Source organism: Rutilus rutilus, assembly GCF_951802725.1.
Source record: "Rutilus rutilus genome assembly, chromosome: 12".
Lineage (NCBI taxonomy): Eukaryota > Metazoa > Chordata > Actinopteri > Cypriniformes > Leuciscidae > Rutilus > Rutilus rutilus.
This window is the reverse complement of record NC_140217.1, coordinates 4244841-4272687: the sequence shown is the minus strand read 5'-3', so window position 1 is coordinate 4272687 and position 27847 is coordinate 4244841. Positions and strand designations below refer to the sequence as shown.

Here is a 27847-nt window from a genome sequence, read left to right as displayed (position 1 = left end):
ATGAAAAATGCCGGTTTTTGAGCAGCCGAGCGCCACCTGGAGGAACTATCGCTTTCAGTCCCAGATTTCCTTCCAATACATTTTTATTTCCGAAACACATGACGGAAGCACAATAGTAGAAATGTATCGAGCACGCGCTCGCTTGTAAGCAAACAATCTTTGAGCAAAAATGGGAGTTTCAGATGGAAGCTCGTTGGTGCAAATGTGCATCGTGAAAGTTGCTCAAAACATCGATCTATTAGAAAGAAAGGTTTTGAGTGAGTTTTACTGATAGCAACAGTTATTTACTTGTCAATCCCTATTCAAGACTTCATATGTACGTGACCAGTTTGACATTTATAATATTGTTTCTATTTTTCTTGATCTAGATCTGCCTGTCTCTCTCCTGAAAGACTTGCTGCCACATCTAAACATTTACTATCTGGACAGGATTGAAACTGCCGCTGCCACTAAAGGTACAATAATTCATACATACATATGAATGAAGAGCATCTGATGAATCCCACTGTGTTCTCTTCACACACACACACACACACACACACACACACACACACACACACACACACACACACACACACACACACACACACACACACACACACACACACACACAGCCACAGGACATTCCATAGGCGTAATGGTTTTTATACTGTACAAACTGTATATTCTATCCCCTTACACTGCCCCTATCCCTAAACCTACCCATCACAGGAAACATTCTGCATTTTTACATCTTTAAAAAAAACACTGCTTAGTATGTTTTTAAAGCCATTTGAAAAATGAGGACCCCCAAAATGTCCTCATAAATCACGTATTTTCCCGAGTGTCCATATTTGCAGGTGTGTTATCATAAAAATGTCCTCAGTTGTCATGAAAACAAGTACACACACACACACACACACACACACATATACACACGTATATATGTATATATGTAATAGTGTAGAAAATGGATGCCTTTGAATTAAATTGTTCAAATACAGACCATGCTAATGAAATAAAGTTAGGGTGTTATATTTAATGCTAAAAGCTGATGTTCATTTCAGGAATCTCCACCTCTGTAATTTGGGCAAAAATATGGAGAGATCTGGATCAGACGTGGCGCTGGAGATCGAAGGTTTGTTCTTCGTATTATTATTTTTTAGAGCAAACTACCAAGTTACATGGCCAATAAACCTTGTATTTATTTTTTATTTTATTTTATTTTTATATTATTTTATTTTTAAATAAAATTATAATAAAATAAAATGTTATTATTTTTTGACTGGAAGTCAAAATCTGTATGTGGGCCTTTTTTATTTAATTTTTCTGTGTATTTTTTATTTTTTTCTGAGTTTTTAGAGCAAACTACCAAGTCAAGTTCCTTATAAGTGCAACTTACATGGCCGGTAAAGATTTTATTTTATTTTATTTTTTGTGTATGATTTTTTTGGGGGAGATTTTTAGCGCAAACTACCTAAAAAAAATTTTTATATACAGCTTTTAATTTAATTAAACCCTTGGTCCCCATGAGACCCATTTAATGAGCAAGTGCACTAATCTAAACTGTTTTTTCAGTCAGCGCCGCTCACTCAGGACTGGAAGCAGCGATGTTTGGAAAGGCTCTTTCACATGGTCATGTTCACCCAGGTCAGACGAGCAGGATCGTACCTTTCCAACCTCAGCGATTCCTCCATCCTCTCCATGACCGTGAAGCACGTCAGAGTCCTCTCTCTAAACACCTCATCCAAAAACATCTGCAGGCTCGCATCCGGTGACCTGCGGCCCATCCTGAGCGCCCTTGAAGCGGGAGTGACGTCCCTCAGATTACTGGATGCCAACGCTCTATTCAAACACGGGCGGAAATACGTGTTGTTTATCCTCCACCGGCTCCTGGACCACGGGTCTGTCAGAGAAGTGGTTCTGAGAAGAAACCCAGATTCATCTTTTCTGCGCTGGCTCATGTCCAGGCACAGGGGTCCTCAGGGGTCACCAGAGACGTCCCACGCCGATGGCCATTGTTCAGTAGAACATGATGGAGAGCTGGAGGAACCCGCAGCCAAACGTCTCGCTTTAGACGTGGAGGGAAATCCAGAGGTTTTGTGCAGCGAGTTTTCGTCCTTTAGCAGCCCTGCTGACCACTGCCCCAAAGGTCACATCCAGTCGCTCGATTTTGAAGTGTCCAAATGTGAAATCCTGACCACGGTGTCCCATACTCTGCCTACATGGTTGTGTCTTCACACACTACATCTTCACAGTGACTGTAAGTACGTGCTGATACTTAAATATGATATCTAGTTTTTCCTAAACACCTACACATATGAACTAGTCAGGTGGGCTGACTATTAGGGCTGCACAATATATCGAAAAATCGCAAATGTAAATATCGTGATAAGCATATCGCAACAGCCTGCAATAACTGGGGTCATGAACAAAAGACAAAGAGAAAATCGCTCACTGCTCTTGGCTAAATAACTTTTGTAGCTTTAATAAGAATCAGTATATATTTCATTCATACAGTGAAAACTGAGCAGTGTTTTATTTTTACATTTGATTATTCAGTTTCTGTTGTTAAATAGACCTAATGTAGGATAACCTGAACCCCTAAACCCCATGGTTTACCCTGATGTTTTTTCTCTCTCTTTTGCCCTCGTCTGGCCCTAATCTGTCCGTCTCTGAATGCAGGATGGTGTGAAGTAAAGCAGTCGCTCTGTGTGTGTCTGTGCAGGGCTCATTCAAGAGGAGGAGATGTCAGTGTTGGTGCAGTCTCTCAGACGCCTGTTCCTGAACCCCGGCTGCTCTCTCACAGATCTCAGTGTAAGTCACGTTTGCGGCCACACACACGTGATCAGCGTGCTGAGAGCGTGTCCGACTCTCCTGAGCCTTTCTCTGGAGATCTGCCCTCCTGCCGACAGAAACACACGCGGCCAGCAGACGCAGTTCTCTCAAAGCAAAGGTGAGTCGAACTAATCCATATGAATTCTGCAGATGGAGGAGATGTGGATATGCTCCAGTTTTCATGCATAGATAGATTGAACATCGCTAGTTGATGTTAACTTTTAGCCAACAACCTAGAGGTGGAGTAGATATTATATAAAATCAATGGCATCAAAATATTGGATGACAGAAGAAAGAAATTGGAAATCCAAAAAACCAACAACAATAAAATAAAATAAACACTCAGATTTGGCCACATATGATTTGCTATTTAAAAGGCAGTTTTTTTCTCCCTAAATCTGATCAAAGGGCTTTTTATTTATTTTTTTCCGCAGAATTTCTTACAAAATAAATGATCACGCTTTGTTTTGTCAGACAGTAAAATTTTACTGAGCAGGAGCTGAATCAGTGCAGGGTTATTATTGAAAACTAAAACCATAAAATAAAAAATTTTGTTACTTGAAATAAATGTTAACTAAAAAAAATTAAATAAATTGTATATATATATATATATATATTTCATTTAATCGCCAAGGCACACTTTTTTTCTCATTTTTTATTTGTATAATTTGATTTACTAAAATAAAATTAACAATAATAGAAAAGGGGAAAATTACTATTAAGACATATTTTTTTAAAACTATTAAAAAGGACAAAAAACAAAACTAATAAAACTTTAACAAAAAATTTGAATGTAAAGTAAAAAACTGATTCATAATATTAATAAAACCTATATAAATATCTCAATTATATTAAAATAACACTGACAGTGTCATCACTGTTAACTGATTGTAACTGAAGATATTTGTTTAATTTAGTCTAAAAGTTTGAGATTGATCATTCATTAAAGGAGAACTCCGGTCAATTTTAACATTGAGCTAATTTTTTTGTACATTTGGAGTGCTGTCAGTACAGAGAACAACGACAAAAATCGATTGTCGAGTTCACGCGCGTGATCATAGGTACTAAACCTATGCGCGTGAACTCGACAATCGATTACTGTGGACTTCGACCGAAAACAGGATGTAAATACAGGTATGTGCGCTGGCTGAATAAACATCATTTTTATTCATATCTTTCACATCTACTGCAGTCAGATTCACCCGCGTTCACTCAGAAGGAATCACTCACATGACCTGTGCACTTGTAATGACACATCAAGGATGTTAAGAGGCTAAAAGCAGGTTTAAAACTTGCCCCATTGAAGTCAACAGGGTGCAAATTTTAAAACGAGGATAACGGTGTAGGCAACACCGATTTTTGTCGTTGTTCTCTGTACTGACAGCACTCCAAATGTACAAAAAAATGAGCTCAATGTTAAAATTGACCGGAGTTCTCCTTTAATTATGCTATAAGTTTGAGATTGATCATTCATTAATAATGCTGTAAGTTTGAGATTGATCATTCATTAATAATGCTGTAAGTTTGAGATTGATCATTGAGTGTTGATCCACAGAGCTGTGCCTGGAGAAGCTGTTGGTCAAATCCACCGGCCCGATGTCAGTCAAGTGTTTCCTTCCGGCGCTGACGTGTGCTCCCAAACTCACCAGCCTTCATCTCACAGGAGTACACATGTCTTCACGCTTTTTTCACACGTCAGCAGGTACAGACATTTACACACAACCTCAACGTCCTTCTGGCACCCTTTAATGAACATGCATAACTCTAAAATACCACAGAAATAATGTTCAAAGAATATACTTAATTGTGAACTGAATGCAGTGTTTTCAGACACATAATGCATGTTAATTGCAATTAAATGAAAATGTATTAGTTTAAATGGTAACAGTTTTACAAATAGCTCCTGTTTCTTAACATTAGATAATGCATTAACTTTTACTAACAATGAGCAATACATTTGTTGCAGTAATATTAGTTAATAACCGTTCATTGTTAGTTCATGTCAACTCGGGTTCATAAATAATATTAACAGATACAACTTTTGAGTTTAAAGGGATAGTTCACCCAAAAATGAAAATTCTGTCATCATTTACTCACCCTCAAGTTGTTCCAAACCTGTATGAGTTTCTTTGTTCTGCTGAACACAAAGGAAGATATTTGGAAGAACGTTTGTAACCAAATAGATCTCGGTCCCCATTGACTTCCATAGTATATTTTTTTCCTACTATGGAAGTCAATGGGGACCGAGATCTGTTGATTACAAACGTTCTTCCAAATATCTTTCTTTGTGTTCAGCAGAACAAAGAAACTCATACAGGTTTGGAACAACTTGAGGGTGAGTAAATGATGACAGAATTTTCATTTTTGGGTGAACTATCCCTTTAATAATGTTTTTTGAGTAAATGTTGAAATGAAAATCGTGTTTTCACTGTTAGTTCATGTTAACCAATGTAGTCTTGTATGTCATATATCAAATAACACTACAGTTAAAATTACAATCAAGTATTTTACTATGTTTGTCAACACATTAAAATAAGTGTACTTTTACATTTTAAACATGATTTAAAATGTACTTTAAAGTAAAACCTTATTTGACATTATTACAAAGTGCATTTTTTAGACGTGTACTTAATAGTTGCTTAAAAGTGGCCTTTTATTTCATTGATATTATAGCAGGTTTTTTTACAGGAATATACTCTTAAGATTTGAAGTAGACATTCAATACAATTAGGCGTACTTCTTTTACACAAAAGCAGAGGCCAAACGAATGTATTTCTGAGGTAATGTTGAAAAAATGTCATAATAATGTAGAAATACTTGCCTTACCTGATTCTAGCAACTTCTTTAGTTTGACTTGTAATGTTTGAAAATGAATCATGTCAGTGTCGTATTACAAAATGTTTTTCCCGACTAAATGCTATAAATGCTATGCTAAATGCTAAAAGCTACAAACTAGTTTTGTTTTATACGAACACAGTTGAGTCATATGTTAACATGATACATGTCTGTTTTTCCTCATAGAATCGAATCCTTTACTCAAAGTGTTAAACCTGGAAGACGTAAACCTAGCTGACTATCACCGGGAGATTCTTCATTTTCTGGAATATTCTGTGTTAGAAGGTACAGCAATAATGCATAAAAAAAGCTCATAAGAAAAAACAAAAGTCTTTATTCTTTCATGGCTTAGATTTAGGTGACAAGCAACACCGTGTGCCGTTGAAATCTAAGCCACGAAAGAATATTTTTCTAAAAACGAATTACTCGAGTGCCTTGGATTGTTTTTTCTAATGAGTGAAACCATCCCTGCACCCAAAGAGCACTGAGATACATTAAAAAAGCTCGCCTGAGTCTTGAAACGAATGCCTAATGCTTGTGCTGCTGATTGGATCTCAGAGCTGTCCTTGAAAGACTGTCGGCTGCTGGATAAGTGTGCCGTGAAGAAGGACTTCCTGCTGCCGTTCGTCGAAGCGCTGAAAGGGGTCTCGTCCCTCCAGAGCCTGACGCTGGCCCAGAACCGCCTGGGTAAGACTCAAACTCGCTCCGTACAGGGTCGCTGCTATTTTTATTGAATACTTTAGTTTTATTCAGCAAGGATGCGTTGAATGGATCAAAAGTGACAGTTAAGAGATTTGGAACGTTACAAAAGATTCTATTCATCAAAGAATCCTGAAAGAAATGTATCAGTTTCCACAAAAATCTGAAGCCCGACAACGGTTTACAACATTGCTAATAATGGGAAATGTTTCTTAAGCAGCAAATCAGCATGATTTCTTAAGGATCATTCTAATATGCAGCTTTGTGTGAGCAACAGACTAAATGTTGATTGTCTTGAGAAGTTTTTAAAGGGATGGTTCGGAGTAATTTCAACCTAGGGTCCTTTGCACCATGACCTCGAGCCAAACACACCCCAGAAGCCTTTTTTCCCTTGGTCGAACATTATTAAAGTTAGAGCTTATTTAGAGATATCAGCCGGATGGCTTATAGTGCAGGCGCTAATGGATCCAAGGTTGTATCTCGTAAATTATCCCACTAATAATGTCCAGAATGGTACCAAACTTCTACAGTCGTACAAATAGGTTCTGTACTCATAAAACGAGGCATTGGAAAGTTTGTAAGTACATCAGGAGTTTATTTAAACAACACTTGTCTGATGGCTAATGCTACCGCTAACCCACACGTCGAGGTCACTTCCGTGATTTGGGAAAAGTCCTTTGCAAAACTCACGCAAGAGTATAAAAACGTTTTTCTGAATTTTGAAAGTTTTATAAATGCTTGTATTTTCAGATCAACACTTAAAAAGTATTTTGAATATCATCCAGTTATAAATACATTTCTAAGGAGTGTTAAATTCACTAGCTTTTCCCTTACACTTGTGAGTTTTGCAATGGACTTTTACTGGCTTTTCCCAAATCACGGAAGTGACCTCGACGTCCGGGTTAGCGGTAGCATTAGCCGTCAGGCAAGTGTTGTTTAAATAAACTCCTGATGTACTTACAAACTTTCCAATGCCTTGTTTTATGAGTACAGAACCTATTTGTACTCCTGTAGAAGTTTGGTACCATTATGGGGATTATTAGTGGGGTAATTTACGAGATACAACCTTGGATCAGTTAGCGCCTGCACTAAGCCATCTGGCTGATATCTCTAAATAAGCTCTAACTTTAATAATGTTCGACCAGAGAATGTCTAATAAGGCGAGAAGTTCCACTCTCAGTAAACTTCCGGCTTCTGAACTGGTTGCAGTTCCACTTTGATTCCATATGAGGGCGCTCACAGGACGAGTGCAGAATGAGTGGAGGTCTATGGCAGTATACCCCTCAAAATCCACTTTTCTCAGGATATAATTTTTTGTCTAGTAATTTGAATATTGTATTCGAAAGGAGATGCAAAGAAATTACACATTGCTGGGTGTTAGATTTTTTAGAGTCACTTATTTGCTTTAAAAAGTCTTTTAAAGTGTCAATGACGTCGTACGACCAGAGATACTGCTTTACGGCAATCCTTCAGTCACTTTGGTGCTTTCGCGCTCTGCAGTTTCTTTTCTCTCCAGGCATCGACAACACAGCTGACACAGGTAAACACACAACACAGCTGACACACAGGTAAACACACGTGCTAGAAGAGTTTTTGTTTTGTTTGTTTCTGGTCCCGCTGCGGATGACACGATGCCATCAAACGGTATCTCTGGTCGTAATCAGTCCTTCACTGACCAATCAGCGTTCATTAGCAGAATGCTAGCGTGTTATGGGCAACAACAACTCAACCTGTAAGAAATCGAAAGGACATAAGTACTCGTTCATTCAACTTTCGACCTATAACCCATGTTGAACTTGCAAAACCTACTATCGAATCTGAGATTTCTCAACAGCAATCGGGTGAAAGAGACAAATTTAGCCGTCTAGCCCCATAGACTCCCATTCATTCTGCACTCATTGGCTATCGCCCCCAGTGGAGCTCTGGTGGAACTACAACCAAAATTCGGTACAATAGGACTTAATAGGGAGTGGGCAGGCTCTCCGTATACGGGCTCTGGTTCGACCAAGGGGAAAAGGCTTCTGGGGGGGTGTTTGGCTCGAGGTCATGGTCCGAACCATCCCTTTAACAAATTTGTGTTCTGTGAAATAATAGGGGGAAAAAAAAAATGACCAAACTTGTTTTTCTTTTTCCAGCATCAGGTGTCATAGAGATAGCCAACTTATTCTCAGGATGCCGTCCCTGCAAAATCACAAAATTAGACCTTAGGTAAATACTAGTTTTGTTGCATTCATCTTCGATACATGTTTGTTTACACAATAAACACAATGTGTTCTTTCACACAGCTCAAACTTCATTCTTCCTGCTGAACTTCTGGAGTTTGCGCAGCTGCTGGAAACATGCAGGCCAGCTCAGCGACTGACACTAGACCTGCGCTTTAATCCACTGGATCGTGACCCTGAGGTCAAAGGTCAAGCTCTGCGAAAGCTCATCCCGTACTGTAACATATTAACGGATGACTGGGACTCCAGGTCCACCATGGCAGATCACATTAGTGTGATGTGACGAACTCTTTAGCTGCCTTTTGAAAGACATTTCAACAAAATCATGCAGATGTGAGTGAGAAACGACCAGCATAAACACCTTGGATATAGTTCAGGTTTAATGACGCTGATTGGGACAAACATTGAATTTGTTTATAAATGCACAGAATAAATAAAAGGAAAGTACAAGGAAGAGAATTTAATTACAGTGTACTATCTCCTACAGTTCCCAGATCAGCTGATATCAGTTGCACAGTGTTCAGCCTGTATGATCTGATGTGTGTATTCATGATGCTCAGACGACTCCTCTCTGGTCCTCGTGCGAGCGCTGGTGAAAGACGAAGGAGACGGCAGCGTCCCAGGATGCCTGCAGCACCGGGTCCCTCAGGCTTCTTTTATCTGAACAGTGCTGCCAGTTGGACAGATCGCTGGTGCAGTCCGAATCATCCGGAGGAGGACGCACCTGACGGTTGTTTATACAGCGCTTGCAGCGAAACCTGACACACACACACAAAAAGGGATTTAAATACAAATGCCTCTTGATAATCTTATTAGAAATGCATTTTGAGATGCCCTCATCCATGAATGAATTTAGTCAAAAAACAATGCAGGTGTTAAAGGTGAAGTATGCAGTTTCGGCAACCCTAGGGGCACATAGTGGAGTTACACAAAAAAACCTTGCAAACACCACTTTTGTGTCGCACCTCCAAACTCAAACACAGTTCTTAAGGGTCTTAACAGGTAAAAGCAGGCTAATTTCAATAAAAGGTCCAATACATTAGGAATACTTTTAGCTGTGTTGCTATGTGTCAGGAGTAAGCAACTGAGTAGACTAAAGCCCTATTCGGACGGGACTAGTTTAACATGGAGAGGTGGGGTAAAGTAATAATTACCAGAGCTTCTCTGTGATTTTAGTCCCGTCCGAATGTGCATCTCAGTAAAGATTACGCCGACTTTTACCTTCAGTAAAAAGGCCCGGAAAAATGACCTCAGGTGATATTTACAGCGGGTCTATTCGCACGGGATTAGTATGTACGTAAATATTCCGTCATTTCCTGTTTAAAAGTCGTTTTCTGCATTTTTTCCAAGTATGGAGACGCTTGAAAAAGCATTCAGTTGCGTTCTAGACGCTGGGACGAGTCTGTGGCAAAACTCAAGTGTTTTCCACATTCAGATCAAGAAAGAAAAGAAAAAGTCAAACGCACTTGTTAGAGGCACGAAACATCTTTTAGTGTTAGATAAGTGCCTTTTACCAACATATACAATCTTAATACATCTGACCGGACCTAACCGTTTTTTTTTTTATTATTATTTATATATATATATATATATATATATATGTATATGTAAATCGAGTTAGCCCTCCCACTTCTTATAGTTTCACTGAGATCTCTTATCCCGTGCGAATTGCCCATTATTATCACAGACATCCTGTGGTGAAATTACATTACCACACCTCTCCATGTTAAACTAGTCCCGTCCGAATAGGGCTTAAGACTCATCGAGAGTGAAAGCCATTATCCCACTCATCCAGCATATCTGTACCGGGCGCTTTTGTGACATGACGCGCCACAGCTGTTTGAGGCCGGTGTGTGATGATGCTGTATGGCAGTGGTTCCCAAACCTCCCGAGGCATTTACCACCCTTTTCCTTTAAGGGACAATAGTTGCCCACTTAAATTTATTTTCCAGTGCATTTTTTGCATTGAATTTTTTTTTGTTGAAAAATTGCATTCTTGCTTGAATATTATAATGAACAACATTAAAATCAAGAACTCGCACGGAATGTTTTTGTATCGAACCGAGTTTGAGTCTTAAATCGATCTCTGCACAGTCTGTCTATATTTGTTCTTTATGCTAGTAGGTGCTAAATCCACACTTTTACAAAGGTGAGAACGGCAGTAATGTAGCGTTTACCTGTCATGTGTGTCGCTGACTGTCTTCTCGTTGAGTGAGAAGAGTTCTCGCAGCTCTCCAAGAGAGAAATGTCTTTCCACATCTTGTTCCTCATCCACTACACAACTGCTCAAAGCTTTCTTATGAGCCTGTCTCTGTAAGATCTTTTCCTCTATCGTTCCAGTCTGACAGAGAGGGGGAAAAGAAACAAGCTGGCTAATGATCCAATGATGAGCATCTTGTACAAGAGACATTTATTTTAGCCATTTTAATAGGGAAAACTTCTCTCTGAACTCACCGACAGCAGTCTGTAGATGAAGCAGGTCTTCTTCTGTCCGTCTCGCCACACTCTGGCCATCGCCTGCTCGTCATTGGCTGGATTCCAGTCAGGGTCGAACATCACCAGGCGATTTGCACCGATCAGATTCAGCCCACAGCCTCCAGCCTTGCTGCTCAGCATGAAGATGAACTCTGGATTCTGGAAGAGAGGAATTAAAGTGAAATAAAATAAACTTTAAATATTAGATGAAAAGCAAACGGATTTCAGTTAGCACACAAGGCAACATTTCTATTCGAAGTTGAAGTACTAAAATTTCTAACTGAAAATTAAAATGTACCTAAAATCTAAAACTGAAGCTGAAATAAAAATAAACCTAAATAGTGATAAAAAAAAGAAAACCACAAAATGAAACCTGTGTGTAAACTTTCAAAAACATTAAAAATAGTAATGTTTCCAAACTAAGTTTCTTCTGCTCATCAAGCCTGCATTTATTTGATCAAAAATACAGATTTATTTTTAAATATTGTCATATATTATTACCATTTAAAATAATTGGTTTTCAATTTATTATACATTAAATTATCATTTATTTCTGTGATGCAAAGCTGAATTTTCAGGATCATTACTCCAGTCTATCACATGATCCTTTAGAAATCATTCTAATATGATGATTCATTATCAAAGTTGGAAACAGTTCTGCTGCTTAATATTTTTTCATAACCTGTGATACTTTTTTAGGATACTTTGATGAATAAAAAGGAAAAAAAGAAGAAGGAAAAAAGCAGCAAATGTTTTTCTTTTTTTTGAAATAAATCAATACTTTTATTCAGCAAGGATGTGTTAAATTGATGAGTGATAGTAAAGATGTTTTTTTATTTTTTATAAATGCAGTTCTTTTTAACCTTTTATTCATCAAATATATTAGGCGGCAGAACTGTTTCCAACACTCATAATAAATCAGAATATTAGAATGATTTCTAAAGGATCATGTGATAGACTGGATGTCACATGTGACACTGAAGACTGGAGTAATGATGCTGAAAATTCAGCTTTGCATCACATAAATAAATGATAATTTAAAGTATAATAAATTGAAAACCAATTATTTTAAGTTGTAATAATACATCACAATATTAAAAAATAAATCTGTATTTTTGATCAAATAAATGCAGGCTCGATGAGCAGAAGAAACTTCTTTCAAAAACATTAAAAATAGTAATTTTCCAAACTTTTGGCCTGTACTCTGTGTGTGTGTGTATTTTTTAAAACTATAATACTATATAAATAGAACTAAAATAACAATAATAAGACTTCATATGACAGGTTGAACACTGGAAACAGACTTACAGAGGGGGTGTTGAATCTCTCCACAACCTTTGCTCTCTTCTTGATGGACATTGTCCCATCCAGTCTAACGTAAAGGTATCTATTCATGAAGAAAAATATATTATTAAACCATCATGGCTGAATGGAAATATTTTGGATGATGGCAAAATGTTTTAGTTAATGTTGTGTACATCTATAGGGAGGCAGATGGGGAGAATACTTCCAGATCAAGGCCGCTTGCGCTCTACACTGAAGTCGCATTTATATGATCTGAAATCCTCACCTTCGGGTTCGACACAGCTTTTCAAAAAGGTCCAAAGTCTGTGTGTAGTTAGAGACAAGAACCACTTTATCACTCGTTGTTGTTCTGGTCATCGCCAGGATATAATCCAGTACCAGCATCTTCCCTGAAAACAAGGCAGTCATAGATCACGGTCAGACAATAATAAATCACGGCTTAAATGCCACACATTATGGGTTTTGGCCAATTTAAAATGTACCCTAGCAAGGCTTGTACCATGTTTTACATTTGGTTTTATTTGATGTTGATAGGTTCAGATTAATATTTTACATAACAGATTAAATTGATGTTACAAATAAAAGGGATTTGATTTTACATGGTTCAGAAAAATGAATAAAAATAAACAAATAAATAAAAGCCACAAATGTTAGTTGCTGAGCACAAATATTGTCAACGCATTTACATTTTTTATTTCTGACACTCATTAAATATTACCAAAGTTTAGGGTCAGTAAGACTTTTTTGAAGTCTCATGTTTAACAAGGTTGCAAAAACAATAAAAAACGAAATATTCTATTTGAACATATGGTAACACTTTACATAGGGTTCATTAGTAACATTAGTTAATGTAACTAACATGACCTAACAATGAGCAACACATTTATTACTGTATTTGTTAATGTTAGTTAAAAATACAGCTGTTCATGTTTGTTCACAGTGCATTAGCTAATGTTAACAAGATTTTAATGAAGTATTAGAAAATGTTTAAATGAACATTATCAAAGATTAATAAATGCTGTATACGATATGTGCAGTTCATGCTAACTAATGTAGTTAAGTAATGAACCTGAATGAAAGTGTTACCGAATATATTTTAAAACGTAATTTATTCCTGTGATCAAATCTGAATTTTCCGCATCAGTCTTCAGTGTCACATGATCCTTCAGAAATCATTCTAATATGATGATTTGATGATCAAGAAACATTTGATTATCATCAATGTTGTAAACAGTTGTGCTGCTTCATATTTGTGTAGAAACTTTTTTCAGGATTCTGGACAAAGTTTAAAAGAACGGCATTTTTTTAAACTTTTTTTGTAACATTCTAAGTGTAACTTACTTTTTTTTTTTTTTACAACAACTTTTGAACGGCAGTGTAAGTCAGAACTGACCTGAGAGCTGTGGTTCTACTGCTTTAGTTGAATAATTTTGTGGGAAGAGGTCTATTGCTCCATCAAAACCCTCTTCTCCTGCCAGACACTTCTCATAAATCAAGGCAGGATCTAACAGAGAGAACAAAAACATTTATTTGCAGTTTTAATGTAACGGGAAATGAAAAAAAAGGGCTGATTATGTCCAAGTTGAAGAGGTCCACACTCACGGTTGCAGAGCTTCTTAAGCGAGGTGATGGACGACAGAGAAGACACCGTGATCTTGCCGGTCTGCAGACTCTCGACAGGTTTGGACTGCTTCAGGAATAACTTGTACAGCTCTTTCTGGAGAGGAGTAAGACTGAAAAAACACAATTATTATTCTTTAATGCTTCCTTTAAGGCAAAATAAAGTTAAACTTGCATGCATGAGGTTACTGATCCCTGTATTAAACACTGGATATGTTATTTTGAGCCTTGCTATTACAGAAAGTAGGGAATATGACTATCAACTGATCTCTTACTTGCAGCAGACGACTTGTTCGATCTTCACAGGCAGATACTTGGAAAGAATATCTGAGGTTCTTCGAATCAAACACCTTAACAAAACAAACACAAGGTTTAATTGAAACGGTTTGAATGGTGTGACAGATAGAGTGGCCGGGCCGTTTTCTCTCATGCTCACCTGTTTACGATGCTGATGAGTTGCTGGAGCTTCTCCTCTCCGGCAGCTCTGTCTTTATCACTGGCGTCAGCGTCACGACCCTTCAGGATTGGAATCTCGAAACGTTTCTTAAACTCCTGAGCTGTGCCTGAGAGAAGAGACGATTGAAGAAGCACACACGTAAGTCCTATTCGGACGGGATTAACTTTACAAGGGTAGATGGAGTAATGTCATTTTACCACAAGATGTCTGTAATATTAATGGCCTAGTCGCACGGGATAAGAGATCTCAGTGAAACTAGCAGAAGTGGGAGGGGTAACATTAACTCGATTTATGCATCAGTCACTCTCCTGTCATCATGTGTGTATTACGTTGCTTCCTGATATCACATGCGCAAACACATATAACATATTATGTCCGGTCGAACGATGTATTAATTAACTTCAGATTGGATTGTGCTGGTAAAAGGCACTTATTTAATGCTAAAAGAGATTTCGTGCCTCTAACAAGTGCTGTCGATCTTCTTTCTGATCTGAATGGTGTGTGTGGAAAACACTTGAGTTTTGCCACAGACTCGTCCCAGCGTCTAGAACGCAACTGAATGCTTTTTCCAAGCGTCTCCGACTTGAAAAACCACGGAAAACTACTTTTAAACAGGAAATGACGAAATATTTACGTACATGTTTACAGCGGGTCTATTCGCACGGGATTAGTATCACCTGAGGTCATTTTTCCGGACCTTTTTACTGAAGGTAAAAGTCACCGTAATCTTTACTGACATTGTCCGTGATGATCACTGAGATGCACATTCGGACGGGCCTAAAAATCACAGAGAAGCTCTGGGAATCATTACTTTACCCCACCTCTCCATGTTAAACTAGTCCCGTCCGAATAGGGCTTTAGAAGAGAGATGGACGATTATTGAAGCACACACAATAAATATTGATTGAGTAAAGTTCTCCACAGGATCATGTACAAGTGGAATGATCAAAAGTCTCTTACCAAGGATACCAGAATTGACGAAGTGCACCAAACTGAAATATTCCAGTAAGTCGTTCTGAATGGGTGTTCCAGATATCAGGACTCTCCTCTGAGCGTTCATGGAGTTCAGCGCCTGGTACGTCTGATTGTCTGAGTTTTTCAGCCTGTGACCCTAAACAAACAACACGGGTACAGTCACACGGGACATGAGGAATGGAAACACCATGATACACTACATTCAGAAAGTTTGGGGTCAGTAAGATTTTTTTACTTTAAGAAAAAGACTCAAGGTTTCTATAGTTCATCAGCAGGAAAAAAAAATTGTTCCGAAAGTAATTCCAATGACATTGTTTCTCTGTGCCATATTGTTATAGTTGTGGTGTGAACTCTGCCATTCTTTTACAATGATTTTTAGAACTATATCTTTATCGTTATATGTATCGCCCTTGGTGTGAAGAGGCTTTTATTCTCATCAAAGCCGCATTTATCTGAACCAAAATACAGTAAAAACAGTATTATTGTGAAATATTAATACAAAATAAAATAAATGCTGTCTACGTTGATATAGTAATAATTCTAATAATATGCTGACTTGGTTCTCAAGAAACATTATTATTAATGTTGAAAAGAGTATTTTTACTGTAAACCATGACAATAAAACAAAAGAAATTCTACAGCATTTATTTGAATTACAACCTTTTATAACATCATAAATGTATTTACTTTCACTTTTGATCAATTTAAAGCATCTTTGCTGAATCAGAGTATTCTTTTATTAAATGGTTTTCACTTGAGTAAATTTCCATACTTCCAAAAAAAAAAACATACCTTTTAAGGTCTGAAAATAACAATTTGAAAATTCACTAATATTTTTAGGCTTTCTACGAATCGTTTAATTATGTACTTTTTTTATTATTATTGTACACTTACCTCGTCACAGATAACCAGTCCAACTTTGCCTTTGTGCAGGACTTCAGTGTGGAGGCGGAAGGTTTCATAGGATATTATTAAAATAGGAGTCGGCACTCTTCTGCCATGCTGGGAGATGAAGTTCTCTGAAAGAACACATGCGATGACATGAACATGTAGTGAATAACAAAACAGAAGATGAAGTATAGTGACCAGCTAATGTGGGGTTTTTAATAGCCAAATTACTCAAATTAAACATTTAAAACACACATACACACTTTATAACAAGAAACAAGCCAAATCAGTATTTTTATATAAAAAAATAAATAAAACATGATAAATCTGCATAGGAAATTTAATTTACTGGCAAAGAGTTTTTTCTTGTTTTAGGTGCAAATTGAACACGATTTAGTGAGGCTTATGCATAAAATAATAAAACAATGGAGTAAGAGAAACGTCTTCTTGATCAGTTTTGCATCTCAAGTGAAATTGTCTCGTCTTAAAGCCTATAAATATCTCCTGTTGTAACAAAAGAATGAGAAGAAGAATACCAAGTTTGCGATCTATCTCCTCCTTGGAGCCGCCATCGATAGCGACAGGCTGCACGCGTCCACCCAGCCATTTGCCCACTTCATTGTACCAGTTTCGCACGAGGCTGGAAGGGGACACTACGATGACCTTGTCGATCTCAGGTTTGAAATCAGGACTCTGTTTAAGTAAAGTCCACATGAGAGTGATGCACTGCAGAGTCTTTCCCAGCCCCATCTCATCCGCCATTATACAGCCGTACGAGTTTTCAATCCGCCTTCCTGTCACACAGTCCCACAGGAACTTCACACCCTACGGAAGAAAATTATAGGGATTATCTGAAAGGTCTTTCCCATAAATATGGGATAAAGATTTATAGAAGAGAAAGGGTTATAATCAGGGCTTGACATTAATCAATCCAAAATGGCTAGTGGTTTTCAAAAGTTACTAGCCACTGGCCACACTTTTGACCGATACCATTGGGAAAAACTGCCATACAGATATGTTTATTATTATCTCATAATTATTATTATCTGCTGTCACTTTAAGACCTGACGCACAGATCCATTATACTGTTACACGTGCGTTTTCTTTCTCAACTCTTTACGTTCACATAAAACAGAACTGACTAGGTTTACGTGAATACTCACTGGCATTTTGACATTATTTTGTGTGTATTTGACTATTTAAGCCCAATAAGCAGCGAAAAAGAGCTCAATTCAGCACTGTGAGGTGGCTTTATGTTCACACACTTTGGGTGTGAGCACAAAATCTGCAGGAATGAGTACAATTATAAGCAATACGCGCAATAACACGGCGAAATTCAAGCCCTGTAAATGCAAGAATATTGATCCAGAGCAAATGAAACGAGAGAGTGAGAGGAAGAGGGTTGGTGTGTCACTCGCTGTCAGAGAGATGAGAGAGAGAGAGAAAGCGCCGATTGTATCGTGTATCCATTCAGTGGAAAATTAGTATTGCAAGCTTTTCAGATATTTCAGCATCGATACGTTAAGAAAAATCGATATTTCTGACAGCATTACATTGCACTTAGTTTATTATCTCGGATGCCTTTTTAAAAGACTACAATTGAAAATATTATATATTCAATTCAACCTACCAAAGTGGCTAGTAGGAGTGACTGCGTTACACGCCACTGCTGAAATACACCCGCATTTGACGGCCGTCAATGTCAAGCCCTGGGGTCTCATTTATAAAACTGTGCGTAGGATCCTTACTAAAAGTGTACGTGCGCCCGAAAGCCAAAAATGGCGTACGCAAGAAAAATATTCAGACTTCTAAAACCGTTCGTACGCCAGAACCTGCGCAGAATTCACTTTATAAATCCCAATCAGCGGAAGATTGTGCGCACATGCGTCTCCACCCCGAAATAACCATATATGGAGCTTACGACGCCTAGTTTTACTATGCAGATCCTCATCTGCATATCATTTGCATATGATTATTCATCCACGTGATAACGTTTAACGGTACAAGACACATTACATTATTAAAAATCATGTAGTTGCCTAGCCTTGCCTTGTTTTTGAATTTATAAATCAAATAGTGTATAAAATACATTTCAGAGAAAGTTTTTCTCAATCTTTTCCACTGGCCGAATTGTATTTTTAATTGATTTATATTTTTAATGGAAACAGATAGGCCTTGGGCATTATTTGCACGAAACTATTTTCTCAGACAATCTGGTATTATCATGATAAGCAATCATCTCTGTGGTTAAACACAAAAGTGTTCAAAAACATCGCATCCACAACAAATATTTCTATTGACTGAATATAAAATTTTTTTTGTAACTTCTCAGTAATGATTTCATGTTTAAGTGTTAAAATCTTAATCTAAATGTTTATATCAGAAGTAAAACATAGTTTAAATCATTATTTTATTTATTTAAACTGTTATTTGCGTCAGTTTCACTAAACGGCCCAAAGCGCTCGCTGGCGCGGACATTTAAGAAGGGATGGATATTTGCTTCAAGTGATAGGCTTGGTGAGTGAAATTATATTTTGTATTATCTTTCTGTATATGTCTTTAGATTTTCTGTCTAAAAGTGACCAAAAAGACACTTAACTCCAGCTCACCATCGGTGACGCCAAACCGCCCCGTCTCCAAAACGTTCGTACGCATGGGTCAGAGTTTGCGTGCAGGTGCGCAAATTTTCCCGTCAAGTTTGTTTTTATAAATCACAACTTATGCGTCAGAAGTGGCATACGCCTCTTTCAGGGCCTGTTTTGTGCGTACGCAACGGTTATAAATGAGGCCCCTGGTTATAATTATAGTGAAAATATCTGACTGATATGTGAGACCTTTTGAGGTTCTTCTGTAACAATCCACTCACTGCACCCCTATATTCTTCTATATAGCAAATCATACCTCTCGCTGATGGGGCCGAAGCACTTTAGTGAGCACTGGATCTACCACCACATGCACTGGTAACTTCTCCCTGCAAAACAATCAATCACAAAGTCGATCATGTCATTGGTGAGGAGCTGCAAAATAAGACTGATAATTAAATCAACAGATATGACTGACTTGTCTGCTTTGATGAGCTCGTGAGCGCTGATGGCAGGCGGCTCGTACAGAACCAGAGCTCCGTCTTCAAACGGGTCGTGTAGGGCCTTCCTCACACCGGCCCGCTTCAGTCCCAGAGCGCGCAGACCCAACGGGCCTGATCAGAGCAACACAGGACCCGCTGAACATCTACAACTCACTTAGCATCACACTAAGTACTTCATAAAAAAATACATAAACGAGCTATGAGTACAGACTTACCTGTATAATTCTGAATGGGAACTTTAAACGGCTTTGATAAGATCTTGCGAATGAAGTCTTCCTGTAAAAGAAGTAAAAATAATCAGTTAATTATTGCAATTATAGCTCATTATCCGCCGGTGTCATAGACAAGGCTTATTCTAGTCCTCGACTAAAAATGCATGTTTGAGCTGTTTTAACTGAATGCAACTTGCATTGATGCGTCTTAAAATATGTCAGTGCTATTGTTTTGTCCCAAGATGCACAGCAGCAATGTTTTTTGCTAAAGCACGTTTATAAAAGCTACTTAAATGTCCTGAATGAACTAAGGCTTAATCTAAACACTGTCTGTGAAACCGGGCCTATATCTAAATGATATTCTCTCTGTTCAAGAATTTACCAACAGCCTTGCACATTTATAAGATTAAATAATCTTTTATCCTACTTGACTGCACTGACACTATTGGATGAGAACAAAACCCGAACAGAATTGAGCTGGATTGATGACTCAAAGCAAATAATGACACTAATTTCTTCTATCCACCTTATTCCTGCGCCCCATGACGTTTTGCGCGAATTATGGGTGTAAACAATCAGTGAAACATGACATTAATCTACGCACCCTTCAACCATCGAACAATAAAAGGAAATTTAAAAGTGTAAAAGCATCAACAAGGTACTTTCAACAGACCAAACAACCCCAAAACCGTGAGTCTTTCACAGAAATAACAGACGGGTTAAATATCACTGTAGTAATATATATATCTGTATTATGTAACTTATGTTGCCTCAATCAAAAATGTTCATTAACTTCAGCATTACGTGATACTATTTCAGAGTGATTTCCGTAATTTTGACAGATTATAAATTGCATTTACCTGTGAAAACAAACCTGGAAAGAGGCGTGAGGATTTGAGGAGAATAACGAGAGATTCTTCGTGCATTCCAGTGAATTATTAATGGAATATATCATAAATTAAATTCAGGTGAACAGACCACAAATGTTGCAGTATATGTTGTCCTTTTTCATACTTTTACAGCGGATTGCAAAGGGAAAAAAGAAAATGATCACGAGGAAGAGAGAGCAGCGACTGAAAAGAGCTCTTGCCATAACAGGTCACGTTCAAAATACCAAGTGTTACGTTATTCTCATGATGTCTGACAATAAATCATGAAGGAAAATTGACAGATCATCCATCAAACTGACGGATCAGCTTTTATTTGTAGCGCAACCTTATGATTTGAAATGATTAGTTTCATCCTTTTTGAATGGAAGTTCCCCAAAGCGGAAGTGCCATCCATAATTCAAAACGCTGTAAGCTCGTCAGGAATAAGGTGGATAGAGCTGCTTATTGGACTCAGTTATGGCTCGTTTCCACTGTACGGTACGGTACAGTACGGTACGGTTCGGGTCGGAAAACCATGAATTGGCTAGCGTTTCCACTGCCAACAGTACCCTTAATTCACCGCCGGTTCCGTCAAGGGTTCTGATGTCATACCTGCACCACTCTACTGAACTGAACATCAACACTGAACTGACTTTAACCATGGTTTTACTAATAATAAAACCAAAAAAAAAAACATGCTTATTATAGTTAAACCATGGTAACTACAAATTGCCCATGTTTTTGCTACACTAACCGTAGTTTAACCATGTAAAACTGGTACTCAATCTGCCAAAAAACTATGGTTACTACACTTTTACTATAATAAAACCATGGTTGATTTTCATGAGGGACTTGAGCTGAATAATGATGTCTGTCTTTTTTAGAGCAGAATTTCAATTAGTCTCACATTTAATGAAGTATGCATAATTAAATCATTAGTTAATCACTGTGAAGCTGCTTTGAAACAATCTGTATTGTATAATGGGCTATATAAATAAAGGTGATTTTAGGGTCTAATGTAACTTTCTGTCAAATCTATCCCAAAAAATACAATGCATCATCCCAAAAATTGCCTTAACTGTCTGTTAGGATGACGTGACTGAAATCTTGATGTGAGGACAAAAGTCATTCCAGCTTTAAATGTAAAAGAATCACTGCAGTTTTTTTTTATTGACTGTACTCACACACTTACGTCCAAAGGATTTCTTTCTTTTTTTTACCATTTTGTAAGGAGTTGTTTGTTAGATTTCCAATGTGTTACAAACAAGTCTAAGTGAATGTGCCTCTCTGTATTAAATGTAATATTTAAAAACTCACATGCACATTGCCATCTGCGCAGACGGGTGTGTTGGTGAGCGGCGTCAGGGGTTTTCTGAAGGGAGAGATTAAGTTTTCTCGACAGTTTCTCTTACTCTGTGATCCCTGTGGGAGTGACAGCAGTCAATTCACTTCAAAGTGTGCTTTATTGGCATGACACTTGTTACAATGTATTGCCAAAGCATTTCTAAGGTTTACAGTGAATCTAGAACACACACACACACACACACACACACATACATACATATACTATATACAAATAAATATGAACAATTTATAATTCAGAGTGTGTGTGTGTGTCAATCACATCCTCATTCAATCAATAGCTTTAGTTGTGTCCCACTCACGACTTCAGGCTCCCAGTCCTCATCGTCTGAATCCGGCCCTTGTTTCCTCTTGGCCATCTGACTGGGTGCTAGACTTCTCCTCTGAGGTTATTAATAACAGAAGTAGATTTTACTGAATTCTCTCAACACGAATCAATAGCAACAAACAGAACATACACTAACCGTAGGCTATACACAAAGCTCAAAGGTATCTTAACATACATGAATCGACATCAAATTAAAGGATTAATATTGCAACTTACCATTCTGAATCAGGAATTTAATCCAACTTAAATAAATACATTCAAATAAATATGCATTTTCTTTTTTTCCCTCAAGTCTTTATTTTTTCTGAGGCGAAAATGCCTCAGGCTTTAAATAAATAACTTAACTGATCCGTTTAACGAAATTCCCAGACCATCGTTTTCAACAACAACAACAACAACAACAACAACAACAACGAATATCGTATTTAATAAGAAATTAACACTGACATATTAGATAGAACTGAAAATTAAGTCGTCGTCGTTGTTGTTGTTGTTAAATACTGGCATGTTTGAGAGTCCCGCGCAATGTGCACACTTCACACTCTACGGCAAACGGGAAAGGACAAACTTGGCTTGACATGCGTTTCGAAAGTAAAAGTTGCTGCGACCTCAGGCTGCGACAGAAACAGAACGAAAATACCATAATTGTAATAAAAAATAAAAAATGTAAATGTATATTCATTTAAACACTTCATTAAAATAAAAAGGTTTAATATAAATGTATTCGTTTTATTTTTATATTAAGATAATATAAATATATACAATATAGATTTAAATTGTTATAATTTTACAAATATATAGAGTTATAATGTATTGATGATTGTATTTTACTCTATTCTAAGGTTTTTTGTTGATAACAGCTAATAATATGTGTTTAATCATATTATCATCAGTGTAGGCTTATGCAGGTAGGTATTTTTACTTTGATTAATTTGCTTAATTTGCATTTATAGTTTATATTATTGTTCAATTCTAACCAGCGTTGGGTGTAATGCATTACTAAATAATTGGGCTAATTACTGTCAATTAATTACTTTTCCCTTGAAAAGACTAAGGGATTAGTCTTAATTTTTCTGTTATTCAATTTCAGTTACTTCTGATGTAATTGCATTAAATACTGTATAAACTATATATATATATATATAGGCCTATAACAATAGTGGATTTAACATCAAACTTTTGCGTCTAACGATAAAATATAGCCTACATTTTAATGTAAACTTCTCCCTTGTCAGTTCAAGAATAATTTATGCAATTTCATATTATTTAATAATTTGTTTTCATATTATTTATTTAAAAGAAAATTAAAAGAGCAGTTTCATATCTATCCTTGTATTGTTCATCAAGGTTGATATGGGACTTCTTTATTAATTAGTAATAAGTGTAGCAATACTTTTTTAGAGAGAACAGTAATCTAATTACACTGTTAAGATGTAATTAGGAGCTAATTAATTACTTTTTAGAGTAACTTCCCAACGCTGCTTCTGAATGTTTCGAGCATCTTTTTATTGAACTTCCACTGACTGTCCGCTAGATGGCGCAGTCGGGTTGTTTATATAGGGGTCAGAGGTCGTCAAACTGACACCGACTGCGGAAAACAAAGTTCGCATTAGAACTCTATGGGAGAGCAGAGAGAATCTGGAATGTAAATGTTGGTGCAAAGCAAAAACACTAAATGAAACACGTACGACACAAAGGTAAAATGTATATTTCTCTTTAAATGCATCATCTGTATAAAAATCTGAGCAATAAATTCCAGGTATATACACTTTATAAATAATACAAATATAATTATGATAACATACACAAAAAAACTACAATAAATACATCAAACAATAGCAGTAATTTCCCTTAAATAAAGCAGGGGATGCACAGCATCCAAAGGGAAAATGATGTCATCCTTAAGGAAAAGAATGGACTGCGCTGCTGGGAAACAGGATGAGCAGTTCAAGACTATAAAACACGGCTTTCCTCGGATCTCAGAGGAACAAAACTCAAAACTGACCAAAACGTCCCAGATTATTGTGGAGAACATTAAAGCGTCGCCCAATCTGACATCTTTCAAATGCTGGGAAAAATAGTAGATAATCTATTAGATCTATGATCTATGAGTCAAAAACAGAAATGCAGATACAAATAAGGCCAAAAAAACACTGCCAGGAATCCAACAAAACATAAGGAGGTTAAACTGATGTCAATTGTATGAGGTTTTCTAATAATATCAATACAAAACAGTTGATAAAATCCCTTTTACATTCAAAGGCAGTAACAATGATGGAATTTGTGATTTTGTAATTTCCATAGTGATAAAATGTTTTCAGTATAAGGGTGAATCTCATGACGACACGTCCTGGTCACATTTAACCGCAAAATCAAGCAGAAAACAGAAGAAAAGGAAAGAAATCATGCGCAAATATATTGATTTTAATATGTCATACAATCAAAAAGCATGTACAATAAATACTTCCACAATGTATGAATACCGGTGTTATTTTATTATAATTGAGATAGCCTACTATTATAGTTTTTAATTAATATTTTTTATTAGATTTTTGATATTTTCAGTTTTTATTTTAATTTCAGTTAAAAATTTTTTTTTCATTTTTATTAGTTTCAATTACATAGTTTTAGTCATTTTTATTTCATTTTTATTTTTAGTTCATCAAGGTAAACTAAATGAAAACTGGAAGTGAAACAAAAGCTGAAATAAAATTTTAAAAACTTTTTTATATTTTATTTATTACATTTTTTTATGGTTTCAGAAAACAAATTCCTATATAGTATTTCTGTTGAATTCCAGGTGAAACATGATCCAGACGTGTTCTTGACGGGTTTCGTGAGATTCACTCACGAGTTCACAGGAAGTTATTATAGTGTCTTTGAGAATATTACAAGTGATATACAGTTAAAGTAAACCATGATATTAATACAGTAACTGTGAGAAGTGGAATAGAAGCGTGTGACTGCCGATTAAAGAGGAGCATCGCTCTATCTATCTATCTATCTATCTATCTATCTATCTATCTATCTATCTATCTATCTATCTATCTATCTATCCATCCATCCATCCATCCATCCATCCATCTATCATCCATCCATCATCCATCCATCCATCCATCCATCCATCCATCTATCCATCCATCCATCCATCCATCCATCCATCTATCCATCCATCATCTATCCATCCATCCATCCATCCATCCATCATCCATCCATCCATCCATCATCCATCCATCCATCCATCCATCCATCATCCATCCATCCATCCATCCATCCATCTATCCATCCATCCATCTATCATCCATCCATCCATCCATCCATCCATCTATCCATCATCCATTCATCATCTATCCATCCATCCATCCATCTATCCATCCATCCATCCATCATCTATCCATCCATCCATTCATCATTTATCCATCCATTCATCATCCATCCATCATCTATCCATCATCCATCCATCCATCATCCATCATCTATCCATCCATCCATCCATCCATCCATCCATCCATCCATCCATCCATCATCTATCCATCCATCCATCCATCCATCTATCTATCTATCCATCATCCATCCATCATCTATCCATCCATCCATCCATTCATCATCTATCCATCCATTCATCATCTATCCATCCATTCATCATCTATCCATCCATCCATCCATCCATCCATCCATCATCTATCCATCTATCCATCCATCCATCCATCCATCCATCCATCCTCCATTCATCTATCTATCCATCCATCCATCCATCCATCATCTATCCATCCATCCATTCATCATCTATCCATCCATCCATCCATCCATCCATCTATCTATCTATCTATCTATCCATCATCTATCCTCTGTCTGTATATTGCTTTGGTATATCATTCACCTTGCATACAACAAGTCAATACCCAAAAACATAGAACTAAAATGTGAAATGTCTCAATTTAAATACAATTTGGTAAACCGGTATAGTCTTGTGTGCGATGAACCTGAGCCAGGGTTAGACATGACCCAAGAGCTGAAGACAGAACTACCTCATGAACAGACTGTACGTCCATCCAGTGAAATCTGGCATCCACCCTGACAAAGATCCAGCCCATAATAGAACATGCACAGAAAAACAGACATTCACTCCAACAGAGAAACAAAATTAACAATGCTGATCAATGCGTTGCAAAAAGTAATGATCAATTAAAGAGGTATTTCTTGAAGAGGTTTGTGAATGTGGCATCAGGCTGTCTGTGAGGTTGGTTGTGTTTGTGCAAGTGTGTAACGCCAAGGCACATTACAAGACGGTCACACACCGACCTGAGCAATTCAAACACTCAGGGGTGAATTCACGACACGGGTTTGCTCGCAAAAACATGCATCTTATTCACTAACCATCCGCAATCCAGATGAATCTGCGCTGCTACAGCATCAGTATTCACACTAGTGTTCAAAGGTTTGGGGTCGGGAAGAGCTTTGAAGGTTTTTCAGCAACAAGCCTGCATTTATTTGATGAAAAATACAGTAAAACAGTGATATTGTGAAATATTATTACAATTTAAAATAACTGCTTTCTATATGGAAGCTTGTTTCCGCCACTGAATAAAAAAATAAAAAAGTTCATTCAAAGCGACTTTTTATCTCACAATTCTGACTATTTTTTGTGGCGCAAACAAGTTTCCATAGTTTTCTACATGAATTTATTTTAAAATGTAATTTATTCCTGTGATCAAAGCTGTATTTTCAGCATCATTACTCCAGTCTTCAGTGTCACATGATCCTTCAGAAATCATTCTAATACGATGATTTGCTGCTCAAGAAACATTTATGATTATTATCAATGTTGAAATGTTGTGAAAACCATGATAAATTTTAATCTTCAGGATTCTTTGATGAATTGAAAGTTCAAAAGAACAGCATATATTTGAAATCGAAATCTTTTGTTTCTTTACAGTAAGTTTTAATAATTTTTTTCCTGAATACAAGTATACATTTCTTACTGATCCCAAACTTTTGAACAGTAGTGTAAATTAGATCATCGTCATACTTATAAATGCAAGCACGGTTCATTTATATGTGAAACAAGCTTATTATAGAATAAAACACTATTCGCAAAAGTTGAGCTTGTCCTGCATATGGAAAGCATGCGCAATTTTGTTTATGAGAGTTGAAAAGAGTTAAAAATAGTTTGTGTACATTTCCTAGCGATCATGGCAGTAATTCATCTAATGATGATCAGATGATGGAGGAGAGCGTTATAAGCGGGCATTCATCCAGACACGCCGTGTGTAATCGAGCACGACCTCATCATATATCAGACGCAGGAATCCACGATTCAGACCCGGCCAGCAGAACGGGGAACTGCTGCATGTTAACTGCGTTCAGCACCAATGTTTGGAAGTTATCATAAACGGACTCGCAAACATGAAAAGGTGACGCGCTTCAGTCTTGCAGTGTGCTCTTGGCTTAAGGAAAGTGTGTGTATAATAAACACAAGCTAAGCTGATAAGTGAGTTAAAGCACCTTCTGTTCTGTCGAAGTGAACCTTCATGGTGTTCTTAAAACACACTGAATACTCAATCGGAAACACTCTCGAATACTGTTCCTTCATTAATGTAATTAATGTCGCACAATTAACATACTAGTAACAACTATTAACAAACAAGAAACTCTGATTAACAAATTAGTAAGTAATGGCGCTCAGTCGAATGTGGTA

The 27847-nt window shown here is 37.0% G+C and overlaps 2 protein-coding genes across 3 annotated transcripts; one reads left to right on the top strand and one right to left on the bottom strand.

Moving 5' to 3' along the window:
- Positions 1–31: 31 nt before the first annotated feature.
- lrrc41 (leucine rich repeat containing 41) lies at positions 32–9196 on the top strand. 2 transcript variants are annotated; one of them, XR_014629352.1, is made up of 11 exons: positions 92–257; positions 369–455; positions 1047–1117; positions 1558–2242; positions 2708–2935; positions 4373–4519; positions 5839–5937; positions 6211–6339; positions 8487–8559; positions 8637–8906; positions 9061–9196. XR_014629352.1 is itself a non-coding variant. In XM_084424972.1 (10 exons), the coding sequence occupies exons 1-10, from the start codon at positions 170–172 to the stop codon at positions 8854–8856; spliced, it is 1827 nt and encodes a 608-aa protein (XP_084281098.1). In that variant the 5' UTR covers positions 32–169; the 3' UTR covers positions 8857–9035. The 2 variants fall into 2 exon arrangements, 1 of the variants encoding a protein (XP_084281098.1); XM_084424972.1 differs by lacking the exon at positions 9061–9196 and having other exon boundaries at positions 32–257; positions 8637–9035.
- rad54l (RAD54 like) lies at positions 8938–22696 on the bottom strand. The gene is made up of 18 exons (XM_084424969.1): positions 22366–22696; positions 22124–22204; positions 21777–21881; positions 19594–19654; positions 19354–19489; positions 19195–19264; positions 16830–17118; positions 16300–16424; positions 15391–15541; positions 14410–14536; positions 14249–14323; positions 13956–14086; positions 13747–13857; positions 12619–12742; positions 12357–12435; positions 11028–11207; positions 10751–10914; positions 8938–9331 (listed from the first exon to the last, which is right to left on the bottom strand). The coding sequence occupies exons 1-18, from the start codon at positions 22366–22368 to the stop codon at positions 9130–9132; spliced, it is 2214 nt and encodes a 737-aa protein (XP_084281095.1). The 5' UTR covers positions 22369–22696; the 3' UTR covers positions 8938–9129.
- Between the last annotated feature and the right edge of the window lie 5151 nt (positions 22697–27847).